The sequence below is a fragment of the Stenella coeruleoalba genome, assembly GCF_951394435.1.
Source record: "Stenella coeruleoalba genome assembly, chromosome: 20".
Taxonomy (NCBI): Eukaryota; Metazoa; Chordata; class Mammalia; order Artiodactyla; family Delphinidae; genus Stenella; species Stenella coeruleoalba.
The window spans coordinates 34,356,706-34,374,084 of record NC_137166.1 but is presented as its reverse complement, the minus strand read 5'-3'; the positions used below and the strand labels follow the sequence as shown (position 1 = coordinate 34,374,084).

Below are 17,379 nucleotides of genomic sequence, written 5' to 3'. Positions count from 1 at the left end.
CAAGGCTAGAAGGCAGGACACCCAAATTATAGTCTCAATTCTATGCTGAATCGTGTGACCTTGGACAAGATTCTGAATTTCTGCGGGCTTGTTTTAATCCATCTAAAATCGAAACCTAGTACAACCAGAGATCCCTAAGGATACTTCCAGCTCGTTTCCGGCTTGGGGCTTTAGTGTTCCCTGCACTTTTCCCACCGCTCTTGGACTGCAGAGTTCCTTTCGATCTTCTGGCCGGAACACAAGTCACATCCTCAGCGAGGCCGTCCTTGACGTGCCCCTGCCTCTAAGGTGGGTGTCCCATGCATCTCGCACAGTCTGGCCCTTTCCCATCGCAGCACTCGTGACCGTGCGCTGCTGGATGTTCAGTGGCGTGCTTGTTTGTTAGCTGGCTGTCACGTGACTGTGAGCTTCCCATCACCCATCCATCCCTATATCCCGAGCACCCTGCGCAGTGCCTGGCACACAGGAGCAGCTCCATAAGTATCTGCCAGATGGATGAATGAACGGATCAAAGTCTTGGTCCTATTAACTGAACATCTGTAGGTGCAGGCCCCAGCCCTAAGAATGCATGCTTTAGAAGGGAATAAAAAAGCAGGTGGAAAGTTAAATATTAAACATACTATGAGTTTAGGAGGACGACTCTCTATCGCTAGGGCACCTCGAGAAGGTTCTTCCTATGGCAGCTTCTCTACTGAGACCAAAACCCCTATCCACCTGCTTCCAGAAGCTCTAGGCAGGAAGCCAATGACAGGGATCTGTGGCCCAGGGGACCTGGTCCATTTCTCAGCCTGGGCTAAATTCCTCCAGCCCACAGAGCCACTAGAAACTGATGATTTGTACACGCAAACCCAGCACCAATGAAGTTAGGCCTCCAGTCACCTCGCCCACTTCCCACTGCTGAACCCTGCTCCAGTATCCAAGCTCCTGGTGGCTGATTCCATCACACCCTCTGCTGAAAGGGGCCATGCCTATGTGGGATGCCTGGCTTCATCGTCCTCCTAACAATCACCGTGCCACTTCCGGGTCTTTCTCTGTACTCAGCCCTTCCTTTCCTGTAGGCATCCTTTTCTAGAAGCCTCCCAGGGACCCTCTGAGATCCTGCAGAACTGAGAGATAAAGTGGCTCATTCCAGTTCCAAACCGTCTGACTAGAAGTGGGGGGCCCCCAAAGCACAGGTTTATAGCCCTGCACTACCCCCCAACCCAGTACTTCCTGATGGTGACAAATACCAGTCCCAGTAAGGGCCGCCATGTCCCCCCTACAAGCCCCCTCCCCGCACAGAGTCACGAGGGGCTCTCAGCTGAAGCAGCAGGGGCACAGCCAGCCCGAGAACAATGGGGCAGGGGTGAGGGGGGAGTCGGTGGGGTTCCCCGGCTGCCTCGTCGTTGCCATAAACCTCATTACCTCGCGGTCCCCTAGGCTGCCTCTCTCCTTACCCAAGGCATCCGCCGGCTTCGCTGCTGATTCCCACATGGCGAGAAAAGCTCTTAAACCCCCCGCTGTATTTTTAATGGGGGCAGTGACTAATTTAGCCCTACGCCACCAACTGTCAAATCAAATCTTCTATTGGTACTTACTGAGGACTCACCTGGGTTCCATGGGGTTCGGGATAAATCGGGCCTGGAGAGGGCCCAGAGACGGTGATCTGGGAAGCCCCCGGGACACGCTGGTCCTGCCCACAGTCACTGCATCTTCTGAAAGACAGGCTTGGCTGTGGACTCAGGAAAGCCTACCCCAGCCCCAGCCTGTGGCCGGCCACACTTTGGGGAACACTGATGCCTACCCTGAGGTCTTCCCCTAAAATGGCCAAGTCTCTAGAGGACTAAAAATTGGAGTTCACCACCTTTGACTTCCAGGAGGTAGGAGCCCGCATTCTGTCCAGCAGCGGCAGGAGTCCACTCTGAGATTCGCAGGCATAAAATACCTTTAGAAAAAGCAACAGCCCCACCCATGTCAGAACATTACATGGGGCGGCAGCAAGGGGAACTCTTACAGAAGCCCCTTGATATGGGAGTCAGAAGATGCTGGGGATAATTGCTCCAAATTCCACGCCATGACTTAGTATTACATTATAATTAGGTGCAATCTGTCTGCCTGTTTCATTTCCGCTCTACAGAGGGTAATAACCGATTTTCCTGCCCCTTGTGAAAAGTTAACAAGGAAGGGCTTCCCCGTGCAGGTTCTGAAGCCCTGGCCTCTGATTGGCAAGTTGGCTGAGCACCAGCACGATGGAGGCATGGGAGGACAGGCATGTGGGAGGCTAAGTCTGCTGGGTCGGTCCTGGGGCGCCAGCAGGACCGCGAGGAGGTGAGGCAAGCAAGGCACCTAAGGGTGCAAAGTGTCAGGAAATGTCCATTCTCGGGGCCCCTGAGAGCGGGCCCCCCCCCCCGAGATTTTGCATCCTAGGCACCTCGCTTGCCCCAGTAGAGTCCTGGCTGCAGCCACTGGTCTCAGCGCTTCCACATCCCACTGATTTCTGTGATTGGGAGACTGCTGCTCCTGCCTGGCTCACTCTGCAGCCCCCAGCTCTGGAGCTCATGGGGCTGGGCAGCCCTCCCTAACTCCTGTCCAATCCCCATGCCTTGGCCACAACTAGAATCCAGGTCCTGCCTGGGGTCCTGGCAAGGTAAGGGTTAACCACGTGACCGGCTTCATCCAGCAGCCAGGAAAGCCACACCCAAGGGGGAGAGACGACGTGGATGAACGTGAGCCACCCTACCAACCTATCCCGTGGCCTCAGTGCAGTCGCTCGCTTATCCTTGGGCCTCAGCTTCTCCATCCATAAATGAGAAGATCAGAGTAGTTAAAGGTTCTTCCCACTCTGACTTCCGTGCCTCGTGCCAGCTCATGCAGTCTTGTGTGCATTAGATGACTAGGCTTCTTCCTACCCGACGGGAGCTGGGTCCATTGTGTGCCGGTGCCCACGTGCACGTGTGATCCACGGGAACTCACATAGGGACACACCCCGTAGGTGACGACAGCCCTCACACAGCCCTGGGCTGCGGAGGAGAGAACCAAGCAGCCGGATGCTAATCGCATGGATTCCCTTTATTGAACTGTACTAGTTACTGCAGTCAGATTAAGTCACATTTAAAAGCAGACCATCCAGTTGCACTGAAACCGATTATATTCATTACATAGTTTTAATCACTGTCCGGTGAACTGGCAAATCCAATCAAAGCATTAGTCTTTAATTAAAAAATGAAAAGGAAATATTCAGACAATAGCCAAGCAATCACATCACGATGCACAATTACCTAGAATTGCAATTAAAAAGTAGTTAACCGAAAGGGGGGAAAGAAAAACAAAGAAAAAAAAAGAAGCAAAGCAAAAAAATCACACTAATTCTTTTTTTTAAAAACTATCAATATAATACATGAAGGAACAAAGGACAATAGCCTCAAAAAGCGGGTTTCTCTAACTCTAGAAATGTAGTCTGCGGCGGAAACTCTAAAAGCACACTAGCTGTAGCAGGACAATAAAAAATACTGAGCATGGAATACTTTTAATCTCTGCCATTAATATTCATTTCCAGCTGCTTATAATAGCAGCGCCTCATGGCCAAATCATTAGAGTTTTACATCTGGGTTGCAAATGACACTTTGATTGGATGTAATGTTCAAATGGCCCTCCCCACGGCGTCTCCGGCAAGCCTTCTGCGGAGAGGTGTCCTGTCGAGCGGTCCCTCACTGTGCGTGCTGGCTCATCGTGTGGTTCTGCAAAGGCGAAGAAAAGGGACACGCATGAGGGCAGAAGAATGGAGAGCGTGCCTGTCCCCTCCCACTCAGTGCATTTACGCCGAGAGCCGCGGAAAAGCATCTCGTTTATTACAAAACAAAATGCAACAAGGAAAAAGTGCTCCGGGGACGCAGCTGCCCAGACGCCACGTTGATTTGGGGCTTGGGGATTGGTTCCTGTTGCTGCCAACCTGGGCTCCCTACGAATTTTTGTTTTTAGACCGTTCAGGTCGTACCGTGGGGACTGGCTATATGAAGAGAGAGGGGAGATGCTGGGGAGGTAGTGGGAATTAAAAACATCCCCTGTTCACCTCTCCATCTCCCTTTTGCTCTAACGATCAGGAGGAAATTATCTGATCGCCTGCAGGCTTCCCCCAGATCTCCTTCTCGGGCCTTCTGGGGAGCTGCTCTGAGCTTAGTTCAGGGAGACAGCAGATGAGCCATGCAGTTCTCCAGCCAGGAAACACCCGAGTGGCACGGACATGCTGAGGAAGTGGGCGGCTTGGTGCCTGTGGCCGAGGCAGGGGGCTGCCTGTGCCATCGTGAGACGGTGCTCTGGCCAGAAGGCTGTTGTGTCGTTTGTCCGAATCCGCCTGGGAATCCAGGGCCCGGGTGGGCCCCTCTGGCCAAACGCTTCCCTCTCACCACAGCCCACGGTATCTCCTCCCTCACACCAGCCAGAGCAGGCCAGCAATGTAGGTCTTTTTCCACGGGAGCTAGTGGCCTGGGGCTGGGGGTGGGATTTGGCCTCTAAGAGCCCACAATCTTTTTGTTTCTTTTCAGTGGTCTGTGTTCCAAATCCACACCGATCTCATCAAAGCCTCAGGTGGTATTCGACCTCATGACAGCTGGAGAAAGGAAACAAAATCCACCCGGCCTGCTCGGGGGCAGCACAGGACCCCCAGAGACGGGGAGCAGCCTCCCCAGAAGTGGGCGCCCCGCCAGCGCAGCCACTCCTCCGGGGCTGGGAGCCGCACCTGCAGCTCTGCCGATGACCACCAGGGGTCAGGCGTGGCGCTGCGTCTCTCTCCCAGGCTGCGGGGCTGGGCGGCCAGGGTGATCAGAGGATGCCCGCAGCCACGCCGGGAGGCCTGGGACCACTCCCGCTCCCCGGCCCAGGGCCCCGGTGGCAGCCCCTTCCCACGGCAGGCACGGCTGCTGCCTCCCGGCGATGGCACCAGCCCCTCCGGTAAGCTCACGGCCAGGGAGAGGCAGCGCCCCGTCCTCACACAGCAGATGCCCGCTGACTCCCGAAACACAGTACACCAACCACTACTGCCCTCCTTCCTTGGGCTCCGGACCACGTGGCCAGAGTTTGGCAAGCACACGTGCTACGTGTGGTTGCAGGCACATCTGTCGATCCTCACAGCAGCCTTACAAGGTAGGACGTGGTAAAATGAGGAAACTGAGGCTCAGACAGGGTCAAAGGACATCCAGCTAGGAAGCAGGAGGGGTGGCAACTAGAATCCAAGAGAGCCAGGGGCTTGGGTGAGAAGGCAGGGTTCCCACAGTGCCCTGCGCCCTCGTGGGCACCCAGTCTGCGGATCATCTGAACTCTCCAGACATGAGCACAGACTCTGCCAGCAGCCTGGCACCTCGGTGGGCTTGTCAGGGACCCAGAGGCACAAGGCAGGTTGTCTGAGGCCACAGATGGGATGCGGCGGTTTCCATGGGAGCGCCCACCCTGCCGCCGAGGCACCTCTCCCTGCACTTGTACACGGCCAGCCAGCCAGTCCTGCGGGGAGCTGAGCCCACCCTACATCAAACCACCCTCCTAGCTTCCAAGCCTTTGCTGATTCAGCTCCTGCCTCCTCTCTCCTCCCAACCATGCTACTTGTGAAGTCCTCTGGGACTTCTGGGACACGGCGCTTCCCATCTCTGCAGCTGCTCGAGGAACCTCCAGCCCACGGCCCCCACACCTATGTGCCTCCCGAGGGCCAGCCTGGCCGCCTCTGCTGAGGGGCAGGCAGCGGGGCATCACTTCCTTTCTTGGCCCCAGCACCTGGCCCAGGGCTGCACACTGTGCTGACCGGACCCCCGGGCCTCCCATGCCCAGCGGTGGTGCAGCAGGCGCAGCTGCCAGGAACGACGTGGTGGTCTCCCTCTCCCACCCTGCCAACAGCCAGCGAGTTAACAGTGCCACGTGGCCCGGGTTCTCCGGGTGTGGTCCGGTCCTTCTTGATTTGTGGGGGGTTGGGGAGGAGGGAGAGGAGGGATATTAGAAAGGTAAACACGTATAGCCCTTTCCTCATTCTCAAATTATGGTTCCGAGGCTCTGGCACCAACGAGACACTGAGTAAATGTTTTTGAATCAATGGAACGATAAATAAATGAATAAATATATGGGTAGGATGTAGGTATGTGGAAAGGGGAAAGGACATGCCAAGAGGAGGGCACAGCATAGACGAAGGTATGGAGGCTGCAGTAAGCTCGGCAGATGCAGGCACCAGTGGGGCGATCCCAGCACAGAGGTCACGGGGAAGACTGCTGGGAGCCCTGAAGGCCCCTGGATGTGGACTCTGTTTCATAAGCAGCAGAAAACCAGATGATTTCTGATCTTCACAAAGTCCTCAGGACCAACCACCAGCAACACGGGACAAGGCGGATGTCCAGGGCCCTCTGGATAATGAAGCAGCCTCTTGCCAAGATGCCAAGAACAGGGCTGGTGTGACACACATGGTCCACACTGGCTCAGCCACGCACAGAAATCCTGGTGATGGAAACCTACACCTAGGACTGCTGGTTAGGACAGTTCAAGGATAAATGCCACTTCTCAGGTGCAAACAACAGTGGCATTCTCTCTTAAAGGGCAGTAGCTGGCGGGTCTTCAGTTAGACTCAAGGAAGAACTTCCTCAAAGAGGGTAAAACTTCCTTACCTGAAGCTCTACAGGAACAAAAGCCCAGGATGTCGCAGCAGATGGAAACGTGGAAACCTGATGCCCCGAGGGGGCCAGGCAGCAGAATTCATTCAGCACTGCGCTGTGAAATGCCTGCTGGGTGCTGTGCTCTGGGACGGGCACAGTGGAAGGGAGGGGACGACTCCAGCTGGGCTCGGCCCTCGAGGAGCCTGACTGCGTGGGGTGGGGGGGATGCCTAGAGGCACACAGACACCCAAACGACGGTTGTGGGCTTAAGGGTGCAGAATGGTGGCTCTGAGGGAGCCCGGTCAAGGCCACCCAATAAGTATGGGGGTGGCTGAGAAGCCCCTGTGCTCGGCCAGGACGGCATCAGCTCCTCCACAGGCCCAGGGCCCAGTCTCGAAAAGGGCAGAGGGGGTGGCAGGGACTGTCACGAGGACTCACCCATCGCCAGCATACCTGTGCACTGAGCAGCTCCCGGCGGAGCCACTGGCGGGCAGCACAGTTCAATAACCCTAAAAACCCATGGCTGCTTCCCCCAAGGCTTGAAGCTGCGGTTGGTTCGAGGGATGAGGGAGCTTCGTCAAGTCTTCTGAGAGTTCCTTCCACCCGGCATGGTTCTCACAAGGGCATTTTGGCTTAATGTCTATTTCTCTGTTTATGCCTGTGCTATATTTAGTCCCTTCAGAGAAGGAAGAAAATCGTTTTTTAAAGATGCTACCAACCCCGCAGATGAACACTTCCCGGCATCATAAAGGCCGGGGCTGGGGCAGGGGTGGCAGCCGGCAAGGACTGGGAGGTCCCTGGGTTGGGGGGGGGCCGTGCTGGCATCCACACGGGCCTCTCTGCCTGCCAGGGAGATGCACGTGTGGGCCCAGGAGCAGGTGAGAAAAATAAAATGGGAGAACGGAAGGTGGGTGGGTGGCACGGGTTTGCGGCCGAGATCCATTCTCCCGGCAGAGCCAGTGCGGCTCTCCTGGTGGAGGTTTCCGGTAGCGCCTGCTCCGAGCACGTCTGCCTGGTGCACTGGGCCATCTGCCCCCGGGATACCAGTGAGTGACGGGTGAGAGTTTGGGCCCTAGCTGGGGCCCTGGTGAACCGTCTCTGTGGAAGTCATCCGCAGAGGGCTGAGGTGAGGATCCCACACCCTCACATTCATTTACATGGCTGTTCGTTCACTCATTCACTCATTCATTCGTTCATTCAGAAAACCTTTACTAAATCCCTGGGTGACACCACCATACTTGTTGCTAGGAATTCAGCAGTAAAATAACCTGGATTTGGAGTGAAGCCAGGGTGTATGTTGGGCAATAAGGGAACATCAGGATCACAGAGTCTGTGGCTGGACCATCCTTCCCAAAGCACAGACACACCCTAGCATGGGGCAGTTGGAGATTCTGGTGGGGGGCCCATTCACTAGCCCCAGGAGGCATCCCTGGCTCCACACACCTCCATGCCCTGCCACAGGCATGCATACACACCACATGCACACACACACACACACACACACACACACACACACTGGTGTGTCCCCCCCGGTCGGCAATCAGGATTTCTTCTCCAGGTCTTGGCTTTGTGTTCTGTCCCTTGGTCTGGGACCCTGCTTGGTCTCCCTTTGATGTCCACTCACCATAGAGTCAAGGAGAAAAGACTAGTGGTGCTTAAACATGCTGGTTGCCTGGTGGCCTGGAAAACACTGACTGTGAGGCAATGAGAGACTGCTCTGCACATCCTGAGATGCACGGGCACGGGCTGGACAGGGTTTCTCTGCACTGCGGGTCATTACTAGCTGCCCCTCATGTGCTCCAGCCACGCTGATGACAAAATATCTCTAAAGTCCTGGCACCTCGCCTGGTCCTTTGCAAGTGCCCCATTTGTGCTAGCCACTGCCCTGAGTGATCCCAAGGCAGGGGGCAAGCCCTTATGGGCTGAGATGGGCTGAGTCCTGGGTTTGAATCCTGGCTCTGCCACTTACTAGCCATGTGACCTTGAGCAAGTTCCCTGACCTCTGGGGGCTTGGGGGGGTGGGGCAGAAATAACAGAGCCCACTTCCTAAGATGCCCTGAGGACTCAGGAGATAATGTGTGTGGACTTATCCCAGGCTGGCCAAGAGTAAGTGCTACATACTTGCCATAAACGGTGTCCAAGATACAGGGAGCTCCGTGAACGAGGCGCTGTTTGCTCCCTGCTTGTACCCCCATGGCACCAAACACGCTTGGGGGCTTGCAGTGGGGGCTTCTTGGAGGTCTGACAGACTGATCCCTCTGCCAGCTCCTCCTTCTGTGTGTCCCCGGGGCTGGCGAGATCTCAGGACGGCTCCGGAGAAGGCAGCACCTTGGATGGTGCTATCTCTGGAACAGCAGCATCTAATAAAGGTCCTCCCCTCGTTGCCCCCTCCCCACCAGCCCCCTGGCTACAACCTCTGTACCCACAATTCACTGCTTTCCCTCCCCCCCAGGGAACAGTGGGACGTCTGGTGAGGCGAAGAGCCTCACGGAGACTTTGCGGAGGAGGGAGGAGGTGTGCACTCATCCCGTCATTCACTCATTCGCTCATCCCTTCCACAGCGGTTCACGGAGGCCCCAGCCGGGCACCGGACACACGGAAGTGGAGCCCCAGCCTCTCCCTTGAGAAGCTCACAGTCAACAGTGAATGGGGGCGGCCTGGACTCACAGCCCCTTACACTCAAGGGGCACGAGAGAAGGCCTGGTCCCGGGGCCGGACCTCACCTCCCTGTGGCAGACTTAAGGGCACAGGGACACAGCCCCCGTACCCAGAGCATCCCACCCTCCCTGCTCACCCAGCCCCATTTGCAGAGCCCACCTGGCTTCGCCACATCACCTCCCTCTGGTTCTAGGTTGGGAAAGAGGCTGCGGTTAATCCCCTTTCTCCCCGCTGCCTACCGCTAGGCCACTCCCTGGCGGCTTCAGCCCCAGTGGCTCTCACAAGGCTGGTGTCACAAGGAGCAGTCTCCAGGAGCAGGGACCAAGTCCAAGAACCTGCCTTAACCACGGGAGGATTCGTTTCCAGGGGAAAAGGCAGATCCTTCGGGCTAACACTGCAGCCGTGTTCAGGCTAAGCGAGGTTCTGTTATTTATTTGTTTAACAAACACGGAGCCTGGCTGTGTGTGCTAGCCGGAAGACAGACAGACAGAGAGAGAGAGAGAGAGGCACATCCTGGCCTGCTACCAGCTCATGGCTGAAGGAGGGGGTGAGATTTCACAAAAAGGAACTGTGGGGGCTTCCCTGGTGGTGCAGTGGTTGAGAGTCCACCTGCCGATGCAGGGGACGTGGGTTCGTGCCCCAGTCCGGGAAGATCCCACATGCCGCGGAGCGGCTGGGCCCGTGAGCCATGGCCGCTGAGTCTGCGCGTCCGGAGCCTGTGCTCCGCAACGGGAGAGGCCGCAGCAGTGAGAGGCCCGCGTACCGCAAATAAATAAATAAATAAATAAATAAAATAAAAATAAAAAAAGGAACTGTGGGGAGAACATTTCTGATTGGGGGGAGCTTAAGGAAAAAGTTGGCTTCCCAGCTGCCCTTTGAGGACGGCTCGGGTTAGGATTTGCACTAGTGTGTGTGTGTGTGTTCGCTTTCCAGGGAGATGGGACCACCCAGACAAAGGCTGAAGGTGTGAAGAATCCTGATGACGATCACAGCTAACACTCGTCGTGAGCTCACTGTGTCATTCTTAACTCTTCACTTATATTAACTCATTTAAGCCTCACGACAGCCCTGGGGACTAAATACTCTCATTATCCCTATTTTACAGATGAGAAAACTGAGGCACAGAGTGGAGGTGCTGCAGCTGGTGCATGGTGGTGCGGGAGCTGCACCTGTGCGGTCTGTATGCCGAGCCCACCCTTCACCACAGCCCTCTCCTGCCTGTGAAATGTGAAAAGTGCAACATATGTTGGGGGAACAATGAATAATTCAGCTTGGCAGAAGGACGGGGTATGTGCCGTGGAGACAAGCCTGGAAAGGAAGGAGGGGGTCTTATTGATGAGGCTCCTCGATGCCAGACGAGGCAGCTTGCCCTTAAATCTGGGCCACGGGGAGCCATCGAAAGTACTTGAGCTGCGGAGTTACACGAGAGGCGAGGAACAGGGAGACGCACACACCTCCAGCCAGAAAGGCCTATCGGCAGGGCCCTCAGGCTCTCACCCCCTCTGCTCCCTTCTCGGGCCCCCACCCATCCCCAGCACACGACTGTATCTTTCCCTTTGGGGAGGATACAGGTGCAGGCGGCCCTGCTTCCCCCTCTGCTGTGTATCACCTGGGCAGCCCCTCTCTGCTAGTGAGCACTTATTTTTAGAAGCGTTTGACAATCGTCCAAGGGTCTAAGACGAACAGATGGCCTGTCTTAAAGGCTCGTATGTTCGCTAGTTTGCACTTCTGACAAACGGTAAGCGCACTCGAGAGCACACCATAAACAGCACCGAATGAATACTCGCAACACAATTTCGCTAATGCACGTCATGAAAATTAGGAGTGAGTGATGGCTGAGGTTCCCCCTAAATGCCTGCCCGGTGACGCAGCCGCTCTCCCGGGGACCCGGGCCCTGACGTGTATGCGCCCCACGTCCCCCTGGGCCCACCAAGCAAGCTGGAGGCTGCCCATTTGCACAGAGGGCAAGGACAGGTTCGCCCGTGTGGAAGGGAGACCCGTCCTTGGCATCGGAGGGTCCTGAGTGAAGCTGGTGACCCACCGCCCTGGGACAAGCCTATGAGGCCGAGGCAGCTCCTCTGCGCGTGGGGACGTGTGTGGGGCTTCCCTGACCCTGCCTCCCAGACAGCCAGACGGGCTGTCGTCTGCCAGTCCAGAGCAGCAGGAAGTGAACGTCGTACCCGCTTAGCTGGGGAAGTCTGTCTCTCACGTGAGAGCCTCAGTTCATCCGGAACTCCTGGCGTGGAGGGAGATTCCAGCTTCTAAGGAGCAGCGGGTTGGCTTTGGGGGGATCTACTGCTTTCTGGCAGGAGCCAGAGCAGAAGCAGTTTCGGGGACCTCGTCACCTGGGGCCATGTGAGGAAGAGCCGCGTGACCCTGACTGCTGCTGCTGGACGTGTCCCCAAAGGAGCTGACTGTCTGCTCTCTTTCATTCTCCTTGCTGCTCTAAGGACCCCGGGTGGGCAAGCAGCGACCCCCTGTAAACCCCTCTCACCAGTGCCCAGCAGCACCCAGGACCCAAGAGCCCAAAGCAGGTGGCCTTGGCCAACAACCAGTCCCGTGAGTGGGAAAAAGATCTTCCTTTGAGTGAAAATGTGGGAGAAAATGTTGTTCTGAAAAAAAAAAAAAAGCCCAATAAACTCCCAAGGGGGCAGGTTCTGTACGGCTGTGCTTCGGAAATAAAACCCACGAGAGAATAGATTATGAGGAGGCAACCGAAGCCTTCTATTAGGACTCAGCCCATAAACAGGCTCCCATTCAGAGTCACCCAACAAAACAAGGGAACTAATAACACCCGCCCAGAGGGCCCAAGGACTCTGGGGATCTGCGCTTCAGAATGCAAAGGGGCCCGATCGCCGGCCAGCGACTCGACTTTAGGTAGCAGCTGTGCGAGGGAAGATGAGGGCTTACGGCTGTGTCACGGGCAGAGGAGGGTGACATCTTTCCAGGGCTGCTTATAGATGTGCCCCTCCTCAGCAACAAGCCTGGCGCCGAGTCCCAAGTTAATCTGGCCACCACTGTTGCTGGTTCTCCAAAGGGAGATGGGAGTCCCTCAGGGACAGGGTGCTCAGCAAACCTGGGACAAAGGACCGAGAATCAAGGGTTTGGGCTGTGGTGTGCCAGGCGACCACAAGTTAGTTCCCTGCTGTGGATTCTGGACCCTCCTGGGTGGGGACACTGCACTGGCCTGTCACGGGTCACTGGGAAGTCCATTCTAAACACATTAGCCAAGCGCTTGCTTGGAACCAGACCCTGGGGTTCATCTAAAATATGAATTAAGACATGGCCCCCTGCCCGCAAAGAGCCTGAGTCAGACCTCTGAAAGATAGGATTCCATCCTGCCAGAGCAGGGCAGGAACCGAAGCGTACAGGCCACCAGAGCCTGGGGAGAGACCGAGGCAGAGGTGCTGAAACTCCATTAAAAATGGTGCGGGAAGGGCTTCCCTGGTGGCGCAGTGGTTGAGAGTCCGCCTGCCGATGCAGGGGACACAGGTTCGTGCCCCGGTCCGGGAAGATCCCACATGCCGCGGAGCGGCTGGGCCCGTGAGCCATGGCCGCTGAGCCTGCGCGTCTGGAGCCTGTGCTCCGCGGCGGGAGGGGCCGCAGCGGTGGGAGGCCCGCGTACCGCAAAAAAATAAAACATTTCATATTTAAAGCGTGATGCAGCCAATGAAAACATGTCTGTAGGTCAAATGTGGCCCACGGGCTGCCAGTTTGAGGCCGCTGGTATTTTGCGAGGCCCTCAGGATGCTCGAGATATCTTCCAGTACACTGACTGGCTGATGCCCGGGGTGGGGGGAGGGTGGGCAGTGCTATTAGATGGCACGTGGCCCATCATTATTTAGGGTCCTCACCTGAGGGAGTGGGATGTGGGACCCTCCAGGGTTACGTTCTGGAGAAGAGGATGGAGCATAGAAGATGAAGCTCTGCTGAGGCCAGCGTGGTCCCCCAGGCCCTGGGTACCGCTGCCTTGAGGGCGGGGCCCACCATGCAGCCTAAGCGTTTCTGGGTGTGCCAGGTGCTAGCAAACCTGGGAAACCCGCCTTCCCTGGGGTCACACAGGAGCGTCAAAATGGCCATCTTGGGGAGGGGGGGCAGGTAGCCCCTCCCTCAACCACTCAGAGAGAAGAGCGCCAGTTTTCCATAAGCACCTCGCTCAAGAGTCTTGATGATAATCCCCTCGTGCCTCCCTTTCTTCCAAAGGACTTGAGAGTCCTCCCACCCATCACCCGCTGTGTCTCACGGGGGGAGAAGGAGAGAGGCAGGCATCGTGTGGGCACCGCCCTTGGGGGCACTTATGGAGGCAGCGTGGCATGACAGGGCTCCTCCTCTCTCCGCACCTACGCCCACCCCCAAATGCACGCTCACACAGACACCCCGAGGTCACCCATCAGGGGAAGTGGGAAATCTCTGCATAATCCCCCGCTGGGTTCCGAACACATACACACAGGCGCACTCACAGGTACCCCAAAATGAAATGCACGCAGGTGCACACACACTCGTGAAGAGTCCATAGGCACCTACACACAGTCTCACAGACAATCACACGCACAGTCGTGGACACCCCACATCCCAGGCGTGCGTGCACACACACACACACACACACACACACACACACACACACGTTACACTGACAACACGCTGCACAGTGGTTCAGGGTTCGGTTATTGTTATTTTTGGCTTTTCATCTCCCCATACAATGCGGTTAACCTGCCCTCACCCACACCACCGGGGGGACACCCCTGCAAGCCCCCGCTTGCCGACAACCTGGGCTCCAGCCAGGGCTTCCTCTTCATGGCGATGGGACACTGAGAGTACAAAGTGCCATGAGAGGAATGGCCCAGGTTCTCTCTTCCAGGCAGCAGGGAAGTGGGAGATCTCTGCTTAACCTCCAGTGGGTCCCAACCACACCCAGAAGAAATCCGGGCTCCAGACCCCAGGCCTGACAGCCCTATAAGGTCCGGCGACTGCTGGCCCCACAGCCTCTACCACCTTCTCTCAGCTCCCCACCCAGGCCAAGCTCTTTCCTCACTCAGCCCTCTTGGCGGCCACTCCACTGCCCCGAGGCTCCCCCCAGTTTCCCCAGGCTCCTCCGCATCTGACTGCCATGGCCTGGGAAAGCCCTTCCTGCCCGTATGATGAGGGGCCCCTGTCTTGGTGCAGCTCCTCGCCTGCACAGGTGTCCTTCTAGCACTTTCCTCAACCTGCAGTGACCAGGCTGCTTCCCTGCCCCTCAACTAGGCCATGAGCTGCAGGCAGGGACCTCATCTCTCCATTCTCTGCTAGGCCCTGTGTCAGCTCAGAGCCCGGCGCTTGCTAAAAACTCAGTATTTCTGAAATGACAGCCAACGGGCGATGGTAGTGAGGCAAAGCCTCCACTGACAGGGCCAGGGAGAGGAGAAGAAACAGGGCTGCCCCTCTCCCTCCATGTCCACGGCCCCGCCCAGGGCATGCTATACTTTTCCCTTAGAAGTCCAGGGATCCTTTGAAGACACTGTGCTAAGTGCAACGAGCTGGTCACAGAAGGACAAAGACTGTATGACTCACTTCTATGAGATGCCTAGAGAGACAGGAAGGAGAATGGTGGTTTCCAGGGGCTGTGGGAGGGAGGGGAGTCACTGGCTCATGGGGACACAGTTTCTGTTTGGGAAGATGGAAAAGATCAGTGGATGGTGGTGAAGGTACTTAGTGCCAATGAACTGTCTGCTTAAAAATGGTTAAGGGAGGGCTTCCCTGGTGGCGCAGTGGTTGAGGGTCTGCCTGCTAATGCAGGGGACAGAGGTTCGAGCCCTGGTCTGGGAGGATTCCACATGTCGCGGAGCAACTAGGCCCGTGAGCCACAACTGCTGAGCCTGCGCGTCTGGAGCCTGTGCTCCGCAACAAGAGAGGCTGCGATAGTGAGAGGCCCGTGCACCGCGATGAAGAGTGATCCCCGCTTGCCACAACTAGAGAAAGCCCTCGCACAGAAACGAAGACCCAATACAGCAAAAATAACTAAATAAATAAATAAAAACTCCTACCCCCAACATCTAAAAAAAAAAAAAAAGAATTTCAAGGCTCTTTACACCTGAACTCAGCAAGATAGTGTAACAGTATAAAAAAAAAAAAAAAGGTTAAGGGACTTCCCTGGTGGCGCAGTGGCTAGGAATCCGGCTGCCAATGCAGGGAACACGGGTTCAAGCCCTGGTCCGGGAAGATCCCACATGCTGTGGAGCAACTGAGCCCGTGCACCACAACTACTGAGCCTGCGCTCTAGAGCCTGAGAGCCACAACTACTGAAGCGCACGCACCACAACTACTGAAGCCTGCACTCTAGAGCCCACGAGCCACAACTACTGAAGCCCACGTGCCACAACTACTGAGCCTGCGCTCTAGGGCCCACGAGCCACAACTACTGAAGCCCACGCGCCTAGAGCCCATGCTCCGCAACAAGAGAAGCCACCGCAATGAGAAGCCTGCACACCGCAACGAAGAGTAGCCCCCGCTCGCCACAACCAGAGAAAGCCCGTGCACAGCAACAAAGACCCAATGCAGCCAAAAATAAATTAATTAATTAATTTTTAAAAAATAGTTGAGATGGTAAACTTTATGTACGTGTATTTTCCCACAATTTTTTAAAAAATTGGGTGGGATATTACAGAGTAAGCGGGCAGGTGGGAGGATGAAATGTCTGTCGCATGCTACAGCTGAATGCAGGGCCAATCCTGTACTGTAATCCTCATGTCTCTTGTTCCACAGAAGACATCTTTTTTTTTTTTTCTTTTGGTCACGCAGCATCTGGGATCTTAGTTCCCCAACCAGGGATCGAACCCGCGCCCCCTGCATTGGAAGTGCAGTCTTAGCCACTAGACCACCAGGGAAGTCCACGTCTCTTGTTCTAGGGTTGGAAGTTGGAAGCTGGAAGTTGCAGACTGTAGCAGCGAGATGAGGCGTGTAGAGGCCTCGGCTGGACAGGTGGGAGCTACAGCATCCAGGGGACGTATCACTGGCCAGAACTGGCTGCAAGGCCTTTTCCACCTCCGTGATGCACAGGGCTTTCCTCTGCGGTGCCCGAGCCTATGGCTATCATCAATGGCACAGCTCCCAGGGCCACAGAAGAACAGAGGACCTCTCGAGACCTTTAGAACCAGGGGCTTTATGCCCTGAGCACAGGGGCCTGAGCCACACGGCGGAGAGGCCTCCCCTGCAATTACTGCCAAGTCCAAAGGACTGGGGCCTTGACGGTTTTCAAACCCTGCTGGACGGAAGTGTTTCCTCTGCTGCTTCAGTGGGGGAACGGGAAGCATGCACGAGGTATACCCACAGACGTATTTCGCCATGTTGGGAAAAAAAGTGGGTGGAAATTTTCCCTTTAATTTTTTCTGAAATCTTTCCAGGCCTTTCCAGCTTTAAATATTTATTCATTAAAATTTGATAAGAAAACTCAGCTCCACATGTAGTCATCGTAGTTCACAAGCCAAAAATCCAGGACAAACAGCCAATAGCTGGGACAAAATACTTGAAATCAGGACCGTCCCGGAAAATCTAGGTCACACGGTCACTAATTATACAGAACACATATGTTCTGGTCCCTCAGCTAACCCAGTGCTTTCAGGTTTTATAAATGATATTTAAAAACTTCCATCACATCCTTTCTTCCAAATTTTTGCTAAAAAGAAAACTTTCCTGCATCCTCAAAATTTCTAGAAAATTAACCCCTGCAGAGGGAGAGCCGTCCTGGTAGATTATTCTGAGGGTCCTCCTCAGAAAACATGGCTCATCACCCCCCCCAGAATGGCTTCCGGAGCCCACATGGCCCAGCCCCGTCCCTGACAGACCCCCAGGCTGCAAGGCCAGTTCTGAAGACGGACCTAATTTGCTGTGATGAATGGTGTGCACGCACCAGCGATCAAAACTGCAGCTGAGACCGATTATATTTAATGATCGCGAAGGTTCTTATGAAAACACTTGGGCGTACATCCTTGTCCATTCAGAGAGGACATCCAGCCTGGTACAAAGCAAAGGGCTAAGGGTGACCTCTACCCACCTAGAAAGGCAGGGCTCCTTGGGAGCTGGGCCCACTATGGGGCTAAAGAACACTGTGGCCCAGCCTGCAATGCCTTGTCTGCCCTCAGCTTCC

The 17,379-nt window shown here is 55.7% G+C and overlaps 1 protein-coding gene across 1 annotated transcript in view; it reads right to left on the bottom strand.

Moving 5' to 3' along the window:
* Positions 1–3,041: 3,041 nt before the first annotated feature.
* Positions 3,042–17,379, bottom strand: part of ZNF423 (zinc finger protein 423) — a 328,168-nt gene continuing 313,830 nt past the window's right edge. Inside the window, exon 8 of the mRNA XM_079908498.1 lies at positions 3,042–3,716. Coding sequence (XP_079764624.1) covers positions 3,687–3,716 — 30 coding nt within the window. The 3' untranslated portion in view covers positions 3,042–3,686. The remainder of the gene's footprint in view (positions 3,717–17,379) is intronic.